The 18,564-nt window shown below is 37.8% G+C and overlaps 2 protein-coding genes across 9 annotated transcripts in view; both read right to left on the bottom strand.

Moving 5' to 3' along the window:
• LOC148862151 (cytochrome P450 CYP72A616-like) overlaps positions 1 to 7,178 on the bottom strand; it is a 21,060-nt gene extending 13,882 nt beyond the window's left edge. The window contains exon 1 of the mRNA XM_088984668.1: positions 7,040 to 7,178. The gene's annotated coding sequence lies outside the window, so the exon portion shown is untranslated. The remainder of the gene's footprint in view (positions 1 to 7,039) is intronic.
• LOC148862150 (cytochrome P450 CYP72A616-like) lies at positions 6,319 to 18,564 on the bottom strand. Of its 8 annotated transcripts, none has more exons than XM_088984676.1 (6): positions 18,243 to 18,564; position 15,759; positions 9,579 to 9,799; positions 7,917 to 8,161; positions 7,040 to 7,427; positions 6,319 to 6,924 (listed from the first exon to the last, which is right to left on the bottom strand). In XM_088984676.1, the coding sequence occupies exons 1-6, from the start codon at positions 18,513 to 18,515 to the stop codon at positions 6,499 to 6,501; spliced, it is 1,554 nt and encodes a 517-aa protein (XP_088840802.1). In that variant the 5' UTR covers positions 18,516 to 18,564; the 3' UTR covers positions 6,319 to 6,498. The 8 variants fall into 8 exon arrangements, with proteins under 8 accessions (XP_088840802.1, XP_088840797.1, XP_088840796.1 ...); XM_088984671.1 differs by lacking the exons at position 15,759; positions 18,243 to 18,564 and adding exons at positions 13,683 to 13,804; positions 13,942 to 15,299; XM_088984670.1 differs by lacking the exons at position 15,759; positions 18,243 to 18,564 and adding exons at positions 13,683 to 14,685; positions 14,865 to 15,299.

The following is an 18,564-nucleotide window of genomic DNA, read 5'->3' as shown; positions in this document are numbered from 1 at the left end:
ATATGTTTTTCCTTTAAATTGGGCGGCAACATAGGCTTGAAATAGTTTAAATTTATGATAGATGGCAAATTTCTTATAGAGAAAATAAATCCAAGTAAAGCAAGTGCAGTCATCAATGAAAGTAATAAAACATTTGAATCCCAATCTAGAAGTAACTGGAGATGACTAAACATCACTATGTATTAAATAAAAAAGTATTGTTACCTGCTCAGAAAGAGAAGGAAAGGGTAAAATATGAATTTTGCTCAAACAACAAGTAATGCAAGATTTATTAACATTCTTAAAAGAAGCAGTAGCATTAGGTAAATTACGAAAACCAAATAGATAATCAAGTTTCTTAGTAAAATGATGATCGAGGTGTCTATGCCACAAGTTCCAATCATTATTACAACTAAAATGTTCAAAACTAGATGCAGTAGAAAGTAAACAAGAAGGAGAAACTGAACCAACTTTCTTCTTCTCAAACTCCAGAGCAAACAATCAACCTAGTCTATGCCCCTTCCCCTTTACCTCCTAGTTTATTGGTCTTGTATCAAACAACCCTCAGGCTCCATTTGGTTTGTGGGATGGGGATGAGAAAAAGGGACTCATTTGTTTTGAGGGAAACAGAGGGATGGGATGAAAAAAATGTGGGATGTCGAATCCTAAATTTGTGGATTTGGGGTCGCACCAAAGCCATGTGGCCCTGGTGGAAAAGTTTAAGAAACCACTATTAGAGAACCAATGACGACGAAAAAAGGAGGGAGAGAACCAATGTCTTCTCCGTTGGTGAAACAGGATGAGGTGAGATAGAACATCTCCACATCCGAGACAAAATCCAAGCATATAGCATAGTTATCATCCTTCGATCCTCCGAAGAACACATGAAGTTTCTGAAGCACTCGCTTCCTCATCTCTTGGTCCTACTCTCCCCCAACCCTTTTGTGCGATTCAAAATCTCCATAAGATCCCTCTCCTTCCCTTCCTCCTCTTTCCCCTCCCTTTGGTTCTCTACAATGTCCATCTCCCCAAATTAATGTCATTTCATCGAATTTGGACCCCAATGCCTGCCAGAAAATGGTATAAGTCCAACCTAAACCTTCAACAAGTTGGTTGAGTTGCTGTTGCATACCCCCTCAATAGCCAGCAAAACCAAATCTTGCAAAGCACGTTGTGAAGCCGAAAAAGTCAGGAACTAACAAGCTTTAACACCCAAAACAGCTTCAGCAATGGCCTTTCTTCTTCACTACCTCAGAACTTGTCCCCCATCTCTCTCGCCACAAGAAAATGGAGTTCTAGCGATAGTTTTCGACCTGGCTGTTTGGCGGTTGTCGCTAGAAAGATGGATTTTTAGTGGCAGCCCACCCTCCCTCGCCCACTGAAAATATTCACGCCTCTCCAACCCTCCCTCTCTCTCTCTCTCAATCATCCCTCTCTCTCCTTTTCTCTCTCTCTCTCTCTCTCAATCATCCCTCTCTCTCTTTTTCTCTCTCTCTCTCTCTCTCAGTCGTTCATTCCTCTCTCACTCTCCCTCGCTCTCAGTCCTTCCTCTCTCGCTCAACCTTGCTCTTAGTACGGTAATAGGTTTAATGATTCTTCTGGGAAGTTAGATTTCTCCATTTAGTTTGAATCCATCAAATTTTGATTGAGACGTAAAAACATTTGCACCGTATACTCTAGGTAAGTCGAAACGAAAAAACACCAACTGTTTAGTTTATCCTTTTTTGGGAACTAAACAAGGTTGTTTTCTTCATGAAGACTTTAGAATTATTAGTATGGTTGTCAGAAGTCATTTATGATTGGGAATTGAACTGTAGTCGAATTTGTTAGTAACTGTAGAGTTGGTATGACTTTGTTAATATTTTTTTTTCATCACTAACAGGGCAGCCATCTGTATATGGATAAGGTTTGTTGTTAACATTAGCAAAGCTGAGAAGAATAATATGGAGCAAGAGAAGAATTTTTCTTTTTAGGATATAAAACCTTTCATGAGACTATAGTACAAATAATTGGTGGTGGAGAGATGTTTAAGCATGTCAATCTTTTTAAACAACATTGAGCATGTCAAGTGAGGAACTTTTTAAGATCTTTCACTATCTACATTAAAATCTCATTTTGAAGAAGGGGTGGAATTAAAAGCAGAGGGTTGTTGTCGTCTATGATTATTGATAACTCAAGTAGGTTCTTTTAGAGTTGATGATGAAAATCCTTAGAATATCCACTCAATTGAAACTCATTGCTTATATTGCCACTTGCTAGTTCTTTTGAATTCTAAAAAAATGGAATTATCGGTAATGTGGTATATGCCACCCTAATATTCAAACTTGGCATAAATACTATTAAATTACCACATTAATAATCTGAATCTGAAATTTGAATTCATGCTAGTCTACTCTCCTAAAGAAGAAGTTGTGCTTCTCAAAGACGGATCTAGATTGGAAACTTAAAACTAGAGGTTAGCAAAAACATGGAATTGTCAATGATAAAGTATGGTGATCAAAACAATCCCCCTTCCCCTTGGGCGTTGTCCCTAGAGGAACTCATCCTTCTCTACTCCTTTCCTAGCCATCTTATCTGTGCGGAAATGGCTTATTGAGTGATCCATTGGTATAAGATACTCTCTTTGGAAGCCAAAGATCTAACCTCTAAGAAAATGATCTTGAGTTGACATGGGCACCTACAGTGCTTCCAACCTATTATTTAATGCTATTGGTAAGTATGCTATTTTATTGTTTTCATTGATAACATTGATTTTGCAGGGATCTTCTATGATTGGGCAACAGAATGCACTGATATATCTCACAAATGACATTGCATAGAGTGATTTCTATCTCAATAATAGTCATGTTTCTGTTGTTAGGAGCAATCATTTTGGTCAGGTATCCACTGAAAAATGATTATTATATTGTACAATCACTACTCTTTTGGTCTTTTTGATTTATATAATGTTTAGATGTTGCATAGTTTTTTTCCCCGATTCTTCTGAAACACACCCCATTACCACCTCATGAATGAAACCTCACTTGATAATTTTGTTTAGGTAATTTTTATGCTATCAATCTGTTAATATATATCATTTTACTTGAAATATTTTATGATATACATTTCTAATCTACAATTTTTCCCCATTGATTTATAGATTATATAGATGGAAGACTAATTTTATTTATGAAGGATGTGGGTGAGTAAGAAAGAATCTTCTTCTTCTTCTTCTTCTTCTTGATGTGAGCATTGTTTTAATTTAGTATTTTGATGAAGGGTCTCTAATTGCAACATTCTCTTGAATATATTTGACTACTAGGGAAGGCACATAAAGTGCACGAGCAAGCCTTTACTAAGATTCCTCTACTTATTTTCCCAACATAATAAAGGTCCATGCATCACAATTTGCCAACCACAGACACTTCTAAAAGCATTGTCAAGTCTAGAGATGAATTCATAGAGCTTACTTGCAATGGAATGTTGAAGGAGGTATTTGAAAAATTCAATGTGATGCCCAGGAGGAACATCATAACATCAAACATTTTGATTGGTGGGTTTATACAAAGTGGTGATTTGGAGACTGCTTGGAAGTTGTTTGAAGAAATGCTTGAGAGAAACCTCGTGACATGGAATGCAATGATTATTGGACTTACACAATTTGAATTCAACAAAGAGGTATTGGGTTTGTTAAATCAAATGCATGAAATTGGATTTTGACTTGATGACTTTACTCTTGGTAGTATTCTTAGAGGCAGCTTAAAATTGGATTACGACTGCCACTAAAGAAGTTCCTGACTGTCGCTAAAAAGACTTCTAGCAGCAGCTTAAAATTTATACCGACAGCCATGAAAATTGCCGCTAGAATGCTTTAGCAACATTTTTTTTAGTGGAAGTTTGCTGACTGCCGGTAAAGTCTCTAGCGGCAGTTTTGACTGTCGCTAAAAATCTTTTTCCTTGTAGTGTCTTCTACCACACGTCCATCGAACTTAGGCTCAAGATTTCAGCTGAAATTTTAACAACGTTCATATCTCTGAGCCATTTTTCCCGCTCAGATCTATCAATCTCTCCAACAACACCTTCAAGAACCAAACAACCAAAATATAGACAAATCACGATAGGAATGATCAGATCTCTTGCTTCATCTCAAGCTTCCATTCTCTTTAGGTCTATTTTGTTGCAAAATATATATTACAAAATAAAAAATATTTAAGATCAAATGAAGGAAAATCACCTTGATTTCACCCACTTCATCCGTCACCTGATCCCTTAGCAACTCTTCCAATATAAACCCAACCAAAAGCTCATACTATTCATCTTCCTCTTGGTGAAACAGAGCACCCCACTATTCATTATCTTCGCTTTCCACTGGTGAACTATTGTTCATCTTCCTCTTGGTGAAACAGATCATTGTTCATTGTCTTCGCCTTCCTCTTGTCACATTGCTTTTCTCATTATTTTCCCACATATAAAACCAAACAATGGAAGAGTAAATTTTTACACTTTCCCATCCCATCCCATCTTTTCACATCCCATCCAAATCTTCCCACAAACCAAACAGAGCCTTAGAGGAAAATAAAACAGTATTACCATCTTCCATAAGTTGACCAACATAAATCAAATTAGTGGTTAATTTGGGCACAAATAAGGTCTTGGGTAGGTGAAAGTAAGATGATTTAGAGGTAGATAGGTGTAAATCATCACAACCAGGTATATCTAGTTTTTCACCATTTGTAGTGATAATGTGTCTATTAAAAAGATGGGGTTTAAGAAACTAAACTAACAAAGGCTCCCATCATGTGATTAGAGGCATCAGAGTCTATAATCAAAAGATGGTTTGATGAGGGACAAAAAGTAGAAGACTTACCAGACAAGCCGACAGATGAGAAAGCGGAAGAGATAACCGATGACATGAGCTGCCGAATCTAATCTTCAGAAATACCACCAGAAGAATTATTCTGTGAAGTCACTAAGGTAATGGTAGATGAGACATCTAAGTTGTCCATGGTTGTCTGATAGGCTTTATAAGACCCTTCTTCAATAGATCCATTTCCTTTTGGTGGCCGAGTTGGACATTCTGTAATGATATGTCCTTATTGCTTGCAATACGTGCACATATTCTTCTCTTACAATGCGAGATAACATGTCTAAACTCTTTGCATTCATAGCACTGAATCCAGGAGAAATCCTTCTTCCCTTTTGATTTGTTTGCCAAAAATACAATATCAATATTGGAGTTTTTCCTCCCACCAGTGTAGTCTGTGTAGAAAATCTAGTTTCAGTTCTCAGAATTTCCTCAAAAGTGGTATCAAATCAGGAAGTGTTCCTTGACTTAGGATATTAGACCTATCAACTTCAAACTCGGGTTTGAGATGCATTAGGAAATGCATAACCTTTCTTCTATCAAAGTGTTCATATACCTTGCACAGTAGTCCAATGGATCATTTCCCATGTGTACTAATTCATATTTTGCCTAGATGTTAATAAACCCTGCATAGTACTCCTGGACCTTTCTCTCTCCCTGATAATGTGGGAAAATATCAACCTCTATTTGGTACTACGTAGAGGTGTTTTATTACTGATATACCTTCTCAAGATACTCATACATCTCATAAGTTGGTCTATAACCTCGCATTGGAATGGCAATGTCAGCCTCAACAGATCCAGTGATCCATGATGCAATCTTTGCATTGTCAATTTTCCACTAAGCCTTAACATCTGAGTCATCAGGTTCAGGTACAGTTCTGTCCAAATAGCCCCAAAGGCTCTTTGCCTCAACATGAAACTAGATGTTAAACTTCCACAAGTCATAATTCGATCCATTAAATTTAACAGGAAGGACATCTACTCTTTCCGAAACCATTATCATAAAGAAATTTGCTGATTTCCAAGACTGATATCAGAAATTGAAGAAGAGATGATGACAGAGAGGTACCTATCGATCAAATTCCTAAAAAATGAAACTATCACAATATGTTGCACCAAGAGAAGGATAAAACCCTTCTTAAACCAAACCAATTTCAACCAGGCTAAGAGGTTCACAAGAACTCCTCTGGGCAACACTTGATATAGAGTTTCAAGTAGATATGATGTCTCCAAGTGCAGATTGAAGAGAAAAAGTGAAGCTGATGGCACAAACTTCTAGATTTCAGATTTATCAAGGTCTGATCGAAACAGCCTTGTGAGAGAATACTCTAGGGCACAAGAGGGTTCCCAAGTATTGTTAGGAAGACCACTGAATGCCAAAAATCTTAAAGGATAGAGAAATAAGCTCGGTAGATCAGATCATAACCTGCTCTGATACCATGTCAGTGTTTGGTCTACGTCTATAAGTCCAGAAGAGAAAGAGATAGCCACAAGTTTGTAAGTGTGTCCAATATGGAGCTCGACACCCTAAGAGAGAAATTTATATTAAAAAGTAAAAAGACCAAATTGTCCTTAGAGTACAAGAGAAGATAGTGTACAAGAAGAAAATAAAATACAACAAGAGGTAAATAAATAGAAATAGCCCTCTCAGCTAACTCTCTTTATCTCTACATATCATAGTTTATGTAAGATGATTTGGGCCCCATATTGAGGTTGAAGAGTTATGATAGTACAAGGAGCATGAGCATAAGAGGGGGAGAGCTCAAATGAAAAATGTTGTAAAATCAAGGCCAATGCCATCTTTGCTTCTATCATGGCAAAGTTTTGGCCTATGCATATCCGAGGACCCCAACCAAATGGGATGAACGAGACTTGATTATTTGCTGCCTTTGAAACTCCTCCTAAAAACCTCTCTGGTTTAAATTCTTGCGCATCTTCGCCCCATAGTTCTCTACTGTGATGGATGAGAATTATGGGCAACGAGAGTTCTACTCTAGGAGGCAAATAGACATCTCCTAATTTCACCTTCTTGTAAGTCTGCCTAGTAAGCACAACTGCTGGTGGATATAATCTAAGAACTTCATACAGGATCACGGATACCTACATTAGCAGAAAATATAAGAATTCTCCTTAAATTGCATCAATATTTGAGTCATTCATATATTGAAGCATATTTGCAATAGTTTTTTAAAGTGAATATAGAGAAAATACTTACAATTTTCAAATGGTTTATCCCATCAAAATCCGGCTTATATTTTCCAAAGGATTGCAAGACTTCTTCCCTTGCACGCATTTGCCACTCTGGATGCATACTCAATACAACCATGGTCCACACAAGCAAATTTGATGTTGTCTCTTGTCCTGCAAAGTAAAATAGTTTGCATTCCTCTATCACTTCATCAACGTTCATGCCTATGTTCTTTTCATTGCCATGTTCTCGAATCTCCTTAAAATTGGATTCTAGAAGTAAGCCTAGTAAGTCATCTTTACTAGCCTCCCCTAGCTTTATAGCCTTCTCTCTCTTATTGACGATTCTTCTCAGTAGACCTCTCACTTCTCTGTCAATTTCCTTCATTCTATTGTTCCTTTTTGTTGGTAGCAATCTGCAAAACAAGATTACAATATATAATTAAAGTAATTATATTTTCTACCTTGGAGCTGTAACATATCCACTGTTTCCCATGCAAAAATGCACATCTAGTGCAATTATATTTTGTTCTAACCACCAAAAATCATTATGACTTTAAAATTTTTTAGAGACAAACGCTCATAATTCTTTATCAAAACCATTGAAAAAGCAAATACCCCACAGCACAATCAATCAAAAACTAGAGGTTGATGGGGAGTAAAGAGTATACAATTATTAGAGGAAAGAAAACAACAATTACATGGATATGAAACTATTGAATATAGAGGCCAATAGAGAAGGATTTTAAAACATATTTTGTGTCCATCAATTTACACCATATTGTCCATACGTTATATAGTATCAAATATAAATAAATAAATAAATAAATATATATATAACCACCTTGAGGAAGTTGGATTATTGAATTAGAATAAGTTGAACACAATAGGAACATTAGTCTTACCTGTAACCTGGTATGTATATGGACAAGGCAACATCCATAACAATCTTAGCTTGTTCATTTTGAAGTTGAAATATTCTCCTGCCTTCATCATAACTGCTACCGAATGCTGTCCTAGAAATGACATCTCCAGTTAAATTTTGGAGCTCAGGCCATATATCCAATTCACAGGAACCTTCCAAGGCAACCAGGTTCTCCCATTTTGTAATCATCTCAAAACAGCTTGTATAAAATGCTGGTAGCATCCTCTATTACAAACACCAAGGAAGAAATATATCATTGTGAATGTCACCCTAACCTAAGAAGTTGCAACTTGACAAGTTATAAGCAATGTTTTTTAGGATTCTAGATTTATTTGCCCCAGCTCACAATAATAACAACTAAGTAGGTGTTTGGTATCGGTGTTGGGAATATCGCACTATTTTCTCATAAAAACGGTGCTAGGTAGAGCTGTTCACGGGTTGGGTTGGGTCGGTTTACTAGTTTTTTTTCAACAGGCCTGACCTGGTCGGGTTACCTTAAGATTAAACCGAAACTGACCCCCTATTAAGCAAAATCGACCTGGTCGTTTTAGGTCGGTTTTTGTCGGTTTTGGTTTAGATATATATATATTTCGGAAATATACAAATTATATATTATATTTCAGAATATATTTTCTGGAAATATATTTAAAATTGAAATATACATTTCAGAAATATATATATTTAAAACCAAAAAATATATATTTAAAACTGAAATATACATATAATATATAATATATAATATTTCAATGAGAATATATTTATTAGAAATACATTTAAAACTGAAATATATATTTTGAAAATATACATATTATATATAATATTTCAGTGAGAATATATTTATAGATAACTTGGTTCGGTTTTGGTTTTCATGTGTGAAAACTAAAACCAAACCGAATTATCGGTTCACCCATCTTTCCAACTTGAAACCGACTGGTGGTGAAGAAAAACCGGCCAAATCGGGTTGAATCAAGCCGGGTTGGTCGGTTTGAATTTATTTGTGAGCAGCCCTAGTGTTGGGCATGTGGAGTAGTAGTGCTTATTATTTGTTTGGAACCGATGCTGCCACATAGGTTGTTTTTTGAGAAAACCGCACTGGTTTTGTTTGGTACCAATGCTGTAGATCTGTTTTCAGCATTGGTCTATATTATCCAACATCCAAGATGATGCCACATCATTGTACCGCTGGTAGCAACGTGCCATTTTCTCTGAAAACATTGAATTTGGCATTACTTCATACCTCAATTTTCCAATTTCAAAGGTGCGGTTTAGAGTAACGTTTTTTTCTGGAAGTACCAAACAAGAGGGCATTTTCTAAAATACTGCTTTATCTGATGTGGCTCAAGTGAATCAATGACCCAATGACCCAGTTTTCCTTCTTTCTTTCTTTTTTATATTTTTAGTCATTTTCATGATGTCATACATTGACCTATTTGACCCAAATGATTGAATCATTGATTCACTACCTAAAGAGAAAACGGTTCCATTTCTTGGTCTTTCTTTGAACTTTGGTTATGGGTAAAATTTCTGGTACATTTCCTCTTTTTCATGTTAACAAGTATAAAAAAAAAAAAAAAATTTGAATTTTAGCTGCAACTAATCAAATAGATTTATAAGAAATAAGGAAAGAGAATTAGAAAGAAACCTTTAACTTCTCTATATGGAATGCCGGGTTGATGATCCTTCTATGTTTGACCCACTTTTCTCCCTCGTGGCTTACAAGCCCATCTACGAACAACCTGATGAGTGGATTGGATTTGGGCTTTTCAAATTGTCCAAATTTGTTGGAAAGAATATCCTTTATTAAATCTAGGTCCATAACATTTATCCTGGGAGTTCTTCCAAACCATGTTACTGACATATTCCCTGCATTTAAAAAATCAGTAATAGTTCAATGCTCATGCAAACTAACCAAATAGGACTTGTCTACCAAAAATTATATATGAAAAAAGAATTCAGCACTGTATATACACAACTACGCTCAATGATGCAATTAAAGTTTAAAATATTGTGTCGTAATTTAATTGTTTCAAATGATTGTACATGACACGGCATATACAATGAATCAATGACAAGATATTAGAACAAAAAAAAAAAAAAGAAAAACGAGAGTATATGAATACTTTGAACATATTCCATATCAAGCAATGGTGTAAACGGGTGAATCTTGAGCTGAATCAGGGTAGATCCATTTCTGATCCAACAATAAAATACACTAATTTGGTCTCAAGACTCTCAACTGAGACCCTATGACGCAGCGTGGAAGCAATGAGAACCGGAGCTGGCTATGCAAGCATCAGGTGTCCGCTAGCACCTAGCGAAAAACACCGATTTCTCTAGGAGAGAGAAAAAAATGTGGCGAAAATAGGAAGAAGAGAACTTGAAGAAATTCTGAAAATCTGAAGTATGAATTGATTAATAATTCTGGGAAATAGCAGTATTTATAATATATTGAGAAATTATAAAAGAACTAGGAAAAGGAATTAGATTTGATCTAAACATCTCAAACTTGTAGATAGGATCGAACTCTTCTTGACTTGATCTCCCCCGTCCGATCTCCCTTGATCTTATCCATGCATAAATCTTGGATTATCTAGAATTCTTGAATTCTTGATGAGACTTGGATTCTTTGAATTCTTGATGAGTCTTGGATTCTTTGAATTCTGGATGAGTCTTGAATTCTTGATCTCTTGACTTATCTTGGACTCTTGTTCTTATCCTAGGAGCTGTCGCCCCTAGGGGTGAGATGGGCCTTGGGATGGGCCTCCATCATTCTCCCCCACTTGGAGAGAACTCGACCCCGAGTCGTGACGAGGATAGGCAAGTGTTATTTCTGGCAGGTACCGGTGAAGGTCAGCAACGTTGAAGGTCTTGGATATACCCATATGATCTGGTAGGTCCACTATATAGGCATTATCATTAATCTTCTTCACAATCTTGTATGGACCGTACTTCTGAGGCTTCAACTTGTTGTAGATACCTATGGGAATTCTTTCCTTCCTTAGGAAGACCATAACCTCATCACCTACATCAAACACTTGAGGTCGGCGGTGTTTGTCTACGGCCATCTTGTACTTGGCGTTGGATTGCTCTAGCTTCTGCTTCACGGCGTTTTGGACGGACTGGATTTATTCTGCCATCTGCTCTACGGAGATACTGGCGCTGGGTACCTTGGGTAGTTTCACTAGATCCAGCGCATGGTTAGGGACCTTCATGTACATGATGGAGAATGGGGATCTGCCTGTAGAACTATGCACTACATTGTTATATGCGAACTCAGCCTGGGCTATGGCGAAGTCCTGCTGTTTCAGCCGTTCCCGGCATATGCTGCGAATTAAATTCCCTAAGGTTTGATTTACCACTTCTGTTTGTCCATCTGTCTGCAGATGGGCTGTACTGCTGAAATTAAGTGATGAATCAAACAACCTCCACAGGGTCATCCAAAAGTGACTGAGGAACCGTGTGTCACGATTTGAAGTGATGGTCTTGGGTATCCCATGTAAGCGAGCAATCTCCCTGAAAAATAATTTGGTTGTTGCGGATGCATCTGCTGCTTTCTTGCATGGGAGGAAGTGAGCCATTTTTGAGAACCTATCAACCACCACGAAGACGGAGTCCATGTTCCTCTAGGTCTTTGGCAAGCCTAGCACAAAATCCATGGACAAGTCTTCCCATATAGCAGTAGGAACGGGTAGGGGCATGTAGAGACCTATGTTCTGGGTTTGTCCCTTAGTTGTCTGACAAACATAGCACCTGCTTACGATGGTAGACACGTCCCTTCTCAATTTCGGCCAATAATATCGCCCCTTAACAGCTTCTATTGTTTTGTCCCTTCCCAAGTGTCCTGCTAGTCCACCCCCATGCAAATCCCTGATGATCTTTTCGTAGAGGGAGGTGCAAGGGATACACAGTTGTTCCCCTTTCATAAGGAACCTGTCATAAATAAAGAAGTCTTCTGCTGACTGCATATTCACACATTTCTCCCATACCTGTTGGAAGTCTTCATCTTGGGCATATAAGTCTTTTAGGCAATCAAAACCCACAATCTCAACGCTGAGGGTCTTGATGAGAGCTGCATGCCTACTAAGTGCATCAGCCACTTTATTTTGTTGTCCTGTCTTATACACAATTTTATATGGGAACTTGTCTAGGAAAGCAGACCATCTGGCATGTAAATCACTTCTTAATTGCTTTTGCCCACTAAGATATTTTAGGGCCTGGTGGTCAGTATAGAGAACAAATTCTTTTGCAATTAAATAGTGTTTCCATGTTTTCAAGGCTCTTATCATAGCATAAAACTCCTTATCATAAGTAAACCACTTTCTCCTGGCTTCACATAATTTTTCACTAAAGAAGGCAATGGGTCTTTTCTCTTGGGACAATACAGCCCCTATGCCAACTCCACTAGCGTCACATTCAACTTCAAATAATTTATTGAAATCTGGTAAGGCAAGAATATGAGCAGTACATAACTTTTCTTTTATGAGAGAAAAACTTTGTTCTTGTTCTTCTCCCCATTGAAATTTCCCCTTCTTCAAGCATTTAGTAATGGGAGCCATGATACTACTAAAATTCTTAATAAAATGCCTATAGAAGGTTGCCAACCCATGAAATCGCCAGACATCTGTGACAGTGGATTGGGTCGGCCACTCCCTAATGGCTTTCACCTTTTCCTCATTTACTTTCACACCATCCTTGCTTATAATAAATCCCAGGAATAATAAATTATCATTCATAAAGATGCATTTCTTCAAATTAGCATATAATTTATTTTCCCTCAATGTTTTCAGGACCTCCCTAATGTGTCCCATATGCTCAGTGATAGATTTGTTGTATATCAAAATATCATCAAAATAGACTACCACAAATTTACCAATGAAGGGGTGCAATACTTGGTTCATCAGCCTCATGAAAGTGCTGGGTGCATTGGTTAGTCCAAAGGGCATGACCAACCACTCAAACAAGCCATCTCTAGTCTTGAAGGCTGTCTTCCATTCATCTCCGAGACGGATCCTGATTTGATGATATCCACTCCTGATATCTATTTTTGAGAAAACTACAACTCCACTTAATTGGTCTAGCATGTTGTCTAGCCTAGGAATGGGGAATTTGTACCCAATGGTGATCTTGTTAATGGCCCTGCTGTCGACACACATTCTCCAACTGCCATCCTTCTTAGGTGTTAATAAGGCAGGTACTGCACAAGGACTCATGTTGATTTGAATGTGTCCCTTTTTCAATAATTCTTCTACCTTTGCTCGTAAAATTTCATTCTCCTTAGGACTCATCCTGTAATGTGGGAGGTTAGGTAGACTAGCACCTGGAACAAAATCAATATGGTGTTGTATATCTCTCATGGGAGGGAGTTCATTTGGTAATTCCTCTAGAACTACATCATTAAATTCATCCAGTAGTCCATGTATTTCAACAGGAATGGTATTTTCATCATTAATATCTTCTCCTTTTACTACTAACAAATGTATCTCATGAGTATCCTTACATTCTTTAACAAATTCAACATGATGATGGGTGATGGTAAGGAAATTTTTCTCATGTGCCTATGGAATATTTGTAATACTTTTTTCTGCTATGGGTAACAAAGTATAACGTGTACCTTCTTTTTCAAGTTGGTAGGTATTCTTCCTACCCATGTGCCTTGCATCTATATCAAATTGCCAAGACCTCCCTAACAAAATATGGCAAGCATCCATATCTACAATATCACAATATGTTTCATCATGGTACTTACCAATTGAAAAAGGTACCTTGCAGCGTTTTTCCACTCGTACGCCGCCTCCTTCCTTGATCCACCCAATTGTGTATGGGTTGGGATGTTTTTCAGAAATCAGCTGTAATTATTGGATGACATCCCTGCAAATAATATTTTCCTGACTACCACTGTCAATAATTAAATTAAATAATTTTCCCTTGACAGTACATCTGGTACGAAATAATCTGTGCCTTTGAGAAGTATCCTTATTTTTCTAGGACAACATTAGTTTTCTTACCACACAAGTATACTCCTCATGTTCATATGGACCCTCTTCATCCTCCCCATCAGGTCCACAATATACTTCTTCCTCAATATCTTCTTCCTCTTCCCTTTCTACCATATTAACTGCCTTCCTCCTGGGGCAATCACTGGATCTATGTCCAACCTCATTATATTTAAAACATTTAATAGGAGCAGGCCTTGCATAAGGGTTACTGGGTTTAGGAGGGTTGGAAGGATTACCTCGAGCATGTCCTCTTGTAGTAGCCTTACCGGCGTTACTTGTACTTGTCGGGTGAGAAGGTTGTACTGCCAGAACTGATTTGTTCCTGTCGACAGTTGCTGGTCTGTTGTCGCTCCCGTTGTACCGGCGATAATTATCACTGTGTGCCTTGTCCTGGAACATTAATTTTGCTTTCAAGGCTAGGTAACTTGCTTCCTGCACACTAAGAACCATCTGTACACCAATTTTATCTCTGATAGACGGTCTTAAACCGCTTAGATAACGGGCTGTCTGCTGGTTATCACTTTCAGATAATTGATTTCTTTCAGCTAATCTCAAAAATTCAGATGTATATTCATTAACACTATGAGAACCCTGCGCACACCTCTGATAAGATTCAAACATATATTGTTCATAGTCAGGGGGTAAAAATCTACCTCTGATTAATTGTTTCATGCGCCTCCAAGTTCGAACAGGACCCCTTCCTTCTCTCATCCGGGTCTCTCTCATCTGTTCCCACCAAACAGATGCGCCTCCCTTTAATCGAAAAGCAACTAATTTTACCCTTCATTCCTCTGGTATTTCCATGTAATCTAAGAACCTATCAACTTCTGTGATCCAATCCAGAAGTCCCTCTATACCAAGATCTCCACTAAAAGTAAGAATATCTACCTTGAGTTTAAATTCATCATTATTCCTATGGGGGTTGAAATTACCTTGATTGTGCCAATTTCTACCATTTCTGTCGTTGCCGGGAAGAGCTGGAGCACCACCAAATTCGAAATCGTCATCACTGTCGTCGTCAAGAACTGGACGTCAGGACACAGTAGCGACGGGTGGTCTGTCGTGGTCGTCTCTTGTGATCTACTGTGGATTTTCCCGGATTCGTGGGACAACCTCCCGTAACAAGGTTTGCAGTTGTTCAGTCACCTCTGCCAACTGTCGTTCGATGTTACGTGTGGCTGTATGCTGCTCTTCGATTGCTCTCCAAACAGCTGGGAACCCCTGATCTCCGTCACGGGGTGGGTTGCGACTGCTACCGTCTGGGTTGGACATGACTGGGTGAATTCCCTGCTCTGATACCACCTGACGTAGCGTGGAAGCAATGAGAACCGGAGCTGGCTATGCAAGCACCGGGCGTCCGCTAGCACCTAGCGAAAAACATCGATTTCTCTAGGAGAGAGAAAAAAAGGTGGCGAAAATAGGAAGAAGAGAACTTGAAGAAATTCTGAAAATCTGAAGTATGAATTGATTAATAATTATGGGAAATAGCAGTATTTATAATACATTGAGTAATTATAAAAGAACTAGGAAAAGGAATTAGATTTGATCTAAACATCTCAAACTTGTAGATAGGATCGAACTCTTCTTGACTTGATCTCCCCCGTCCGATCTCCCTTGGTCTTATCCATGCATGAATCTTGGATTATCTAGAATTTTTAAATTCTTGATGAGTCTTGGATTCTTTGAATTCTTGATGAGTCTTAGATTCTTTGAATTCTTGATGAGTCTTGAATTCTTGATCTCTTGACTTATCTTGGACTCTTGTCCTTATCCTAGGAGCTGCCGCCCCTAGGTGTGAGATGGGCCTTGGGATGGGCCTCCATCACCCTATATATAGATTGGGTTTATGGGGTCTAACCAACAAGACACAATTATATACCAGAAAAGCCTTTTTAGCTTGGTAATTTGACAATAAACCTGCAATATCTCTTGCTCTCTCTTAAAATATCTTATATATCCCCCTATCAAGGTTCAAATTATTGATATCATATGCCTCATATCAACTGTATTGTTTCGTATTTTCTAGTTTCCGAATCCGATACACATGTTTATAGGTATTTTTCAGAAGCCATTTTTCTAAATAATATATATAACTGAAACTTGAAAAAATGAAGAACAAAAGGTATGATTTACATGGTGTTTGAAAGCGTGGCCGCTTTTTGGGACCAATTTTCAAGAAAAAACGCTCATGCTTTCAAGACCCGTTTTTCACAAAAAACGTTTCTGTCGTGTAGGCAATGAGCAATACTATTCTGTTTGGTAAGGTGATTTTTATCACCATTTTTCATGTATGTTCTGACAGGTAAGCATCACATAGGATACACATCATTCAACCGTTGGGGGAAATGGTTTACCGATGCATCGGTGGGGTCCTGATTTTCAAGGCATGCCCAATTTTTTAATAATCGGCTGAACCAAACAATGAAATACATGGGCGTTTGTCGAAACTCCTATGTGGATCTGATGTCGCATCATTTTTTTTGAAAAACGGTCACAGTTCCAAACATCCCCTTAAAGTACAGATACATATATGCTGATACATAAGGCTGTGTTTGGAAGAGGTGTAAAATGTCATCAGTATAAAAATACACCGATGATGTTTTACACTGAACCATAAATATATATGACCATTGTATTTTGAAATCAATGTAAAATGGTGTTTAAATTTTACATTGATAAAATCGATGTAAGACTTTAAAGGTGATGATGCTTTACATCTATCATTAACATAAAACTACACTCCATCCAAACGCATGCAAAACTGAAGCAGAGGTAGATTTATGTCGATAATAATTACACTCTTTTACCAAATGCATACAAAAGCGATGTAAATTTTAAATCGCATCCAAATACAGCCTAAAGATGTATTGATACTCCCACCTTCACCCGGGTTTTAGAATCACCTTCTCCTAGGTTTTAGCTTGGCAAGGTTAAGTTTTGTTAAGCGAGGAAATTAGGGAATTTGAACTTAATTAACCCCCCCCCCCCCCCACCCCACCCCACCCCACCCACCACATTGGCCAAATCAGTCAATTTTAGTTGATTCTATTTTTACGAAGCCTAACAAGGCAATTTTAGTTGATTTTAGGAAGCCTAATAAAAAAGCATTTTAGTCAACTATGGTGGCTGAGTTGGTAGGTTATCTGATTCGTCGGAGTAGAGATCTAGGATCAAATCTCGCTGCCACCAGGGGTTGGGGGGTTAAGGGAAATGAGATGGGCTATTCTCTGTTGTGTAGCCCCATGATGTTCCTTTCAGCATCCCACAAAGAAAAAACTTTGGCTGTTGGGGGCCAACAGCTTTAAGTGTTGAGAGAATTTTTGGGTTGGGCATGTTACCATGAGAGTGGACAAATTGATAATTGCTTATTTATTTTGAGTAAAAACAAAAAAGTGCCTGTGAATTGAACTGCTAAACGTACCCAATCCAAAAAGGCTGTTGGCCACAAATGGACACGTAATCAACATTGTATCAAGGCTTGAAATTCTTTTTTTTTTTTTTTAATGCTGACGCTCAACCTGATTATGTGTCCTTAGTTCAGTGCTTGTTAATTCAAGAGCGAAAATAAATTCCCTTTTAAAGGAGGTGGATAGGTATGTATGGCAATGGTCCCCACATGCATCCCTTCTACCCATATCTTAAATGATCAAATGAACTTGATATTAAATGATCATACCAAAAATTCAAGAACACGAGTTCACATCTGTGCCTCACAACGTCTTCCTGATGATGTTATTATTATTTCTGATATTATTATTGAGAAATGTTTTTAATACACAGTGGGATGTATTGTGGAATATTTTGAGGCGCAGATCTGAATTCCAAGAACACATGCTTTGGTTTCAATTTGAAAACAAAAGGCACTTATGTAACGAAGAACAAATTCCGCATTAAGAAACACTCCCTAGTCCCTAGGTCTACCAAACAGCACCTTATTCCTATTCATGTCAAAGCAGCATTACCATACATATATACATACAAAAAATAAGAGAAAGAAAGAAATAATAAATGAATGGGTGGATGAATGAATGAAAGAAACAGAAAAAAAAAATTAAAAAGCAAATAATCCATGGGGTCTAGAAACAAGGCAAGTAATCCATGCACATTAGCCATTGGATTGGAATCTTTAACCTAAGATGTTAAATTTGTATGTAGTAAAGGAAATTTTGAATAACAAAGGACCGTCCATCTAGCATTGCAGGATCGAAACCATTACAAATTAAAAAAGTAAAATAATAAAAATATAAGATAAATTTAAGTAAACTGGACAAAGTAAAACCAACCAAACGATCTGAAAGTGTAACACTTACCATATTTCTCTTGGTCTGATGAACAAAGGGAACAACACGTGGCGCGATATCGTGGGAGAGATTCATGGGCTTGGACAAAGCTTCATTCCTCATCCTCACCTCGTCTTTCAGGTTCCCATGAAGCCATATGCGTGGAGGGCCTTCGATTCCGTGTTCCCTGAAGCATTTCTCCAACTTCATGGGCCTCCACCATATTGAATACAGCACACTCCAGACCCATGATAGTACCAAAACGCAGAGGACTAAGATCACAGAAATGAAAAGCTCCACCATGTGAAGCTATGAACTCAAATTACAGAGAGAGAGAGAGAGAGAGAGGTGA

Source organism: Nelumbo lutea, chromosome 4, assembly GCF_056320005.1.
Source record: "Nelumbo lutea isolate HS-2025 chromosome 4, American lotus-T2T, whole genome shotgun sequence".
NCBI lineage: Eukaryota > Viridiplantae > Streptophyta > Magnoliopsida > Proteales > Nelumbonaceae > Nelumbo > Nelumbo lutea.
The sequence above is the reverse complement of the archived record's forward strand: the minus strand, read 5'-3'. Positions and strand labels throughout refer to the sequence as shown.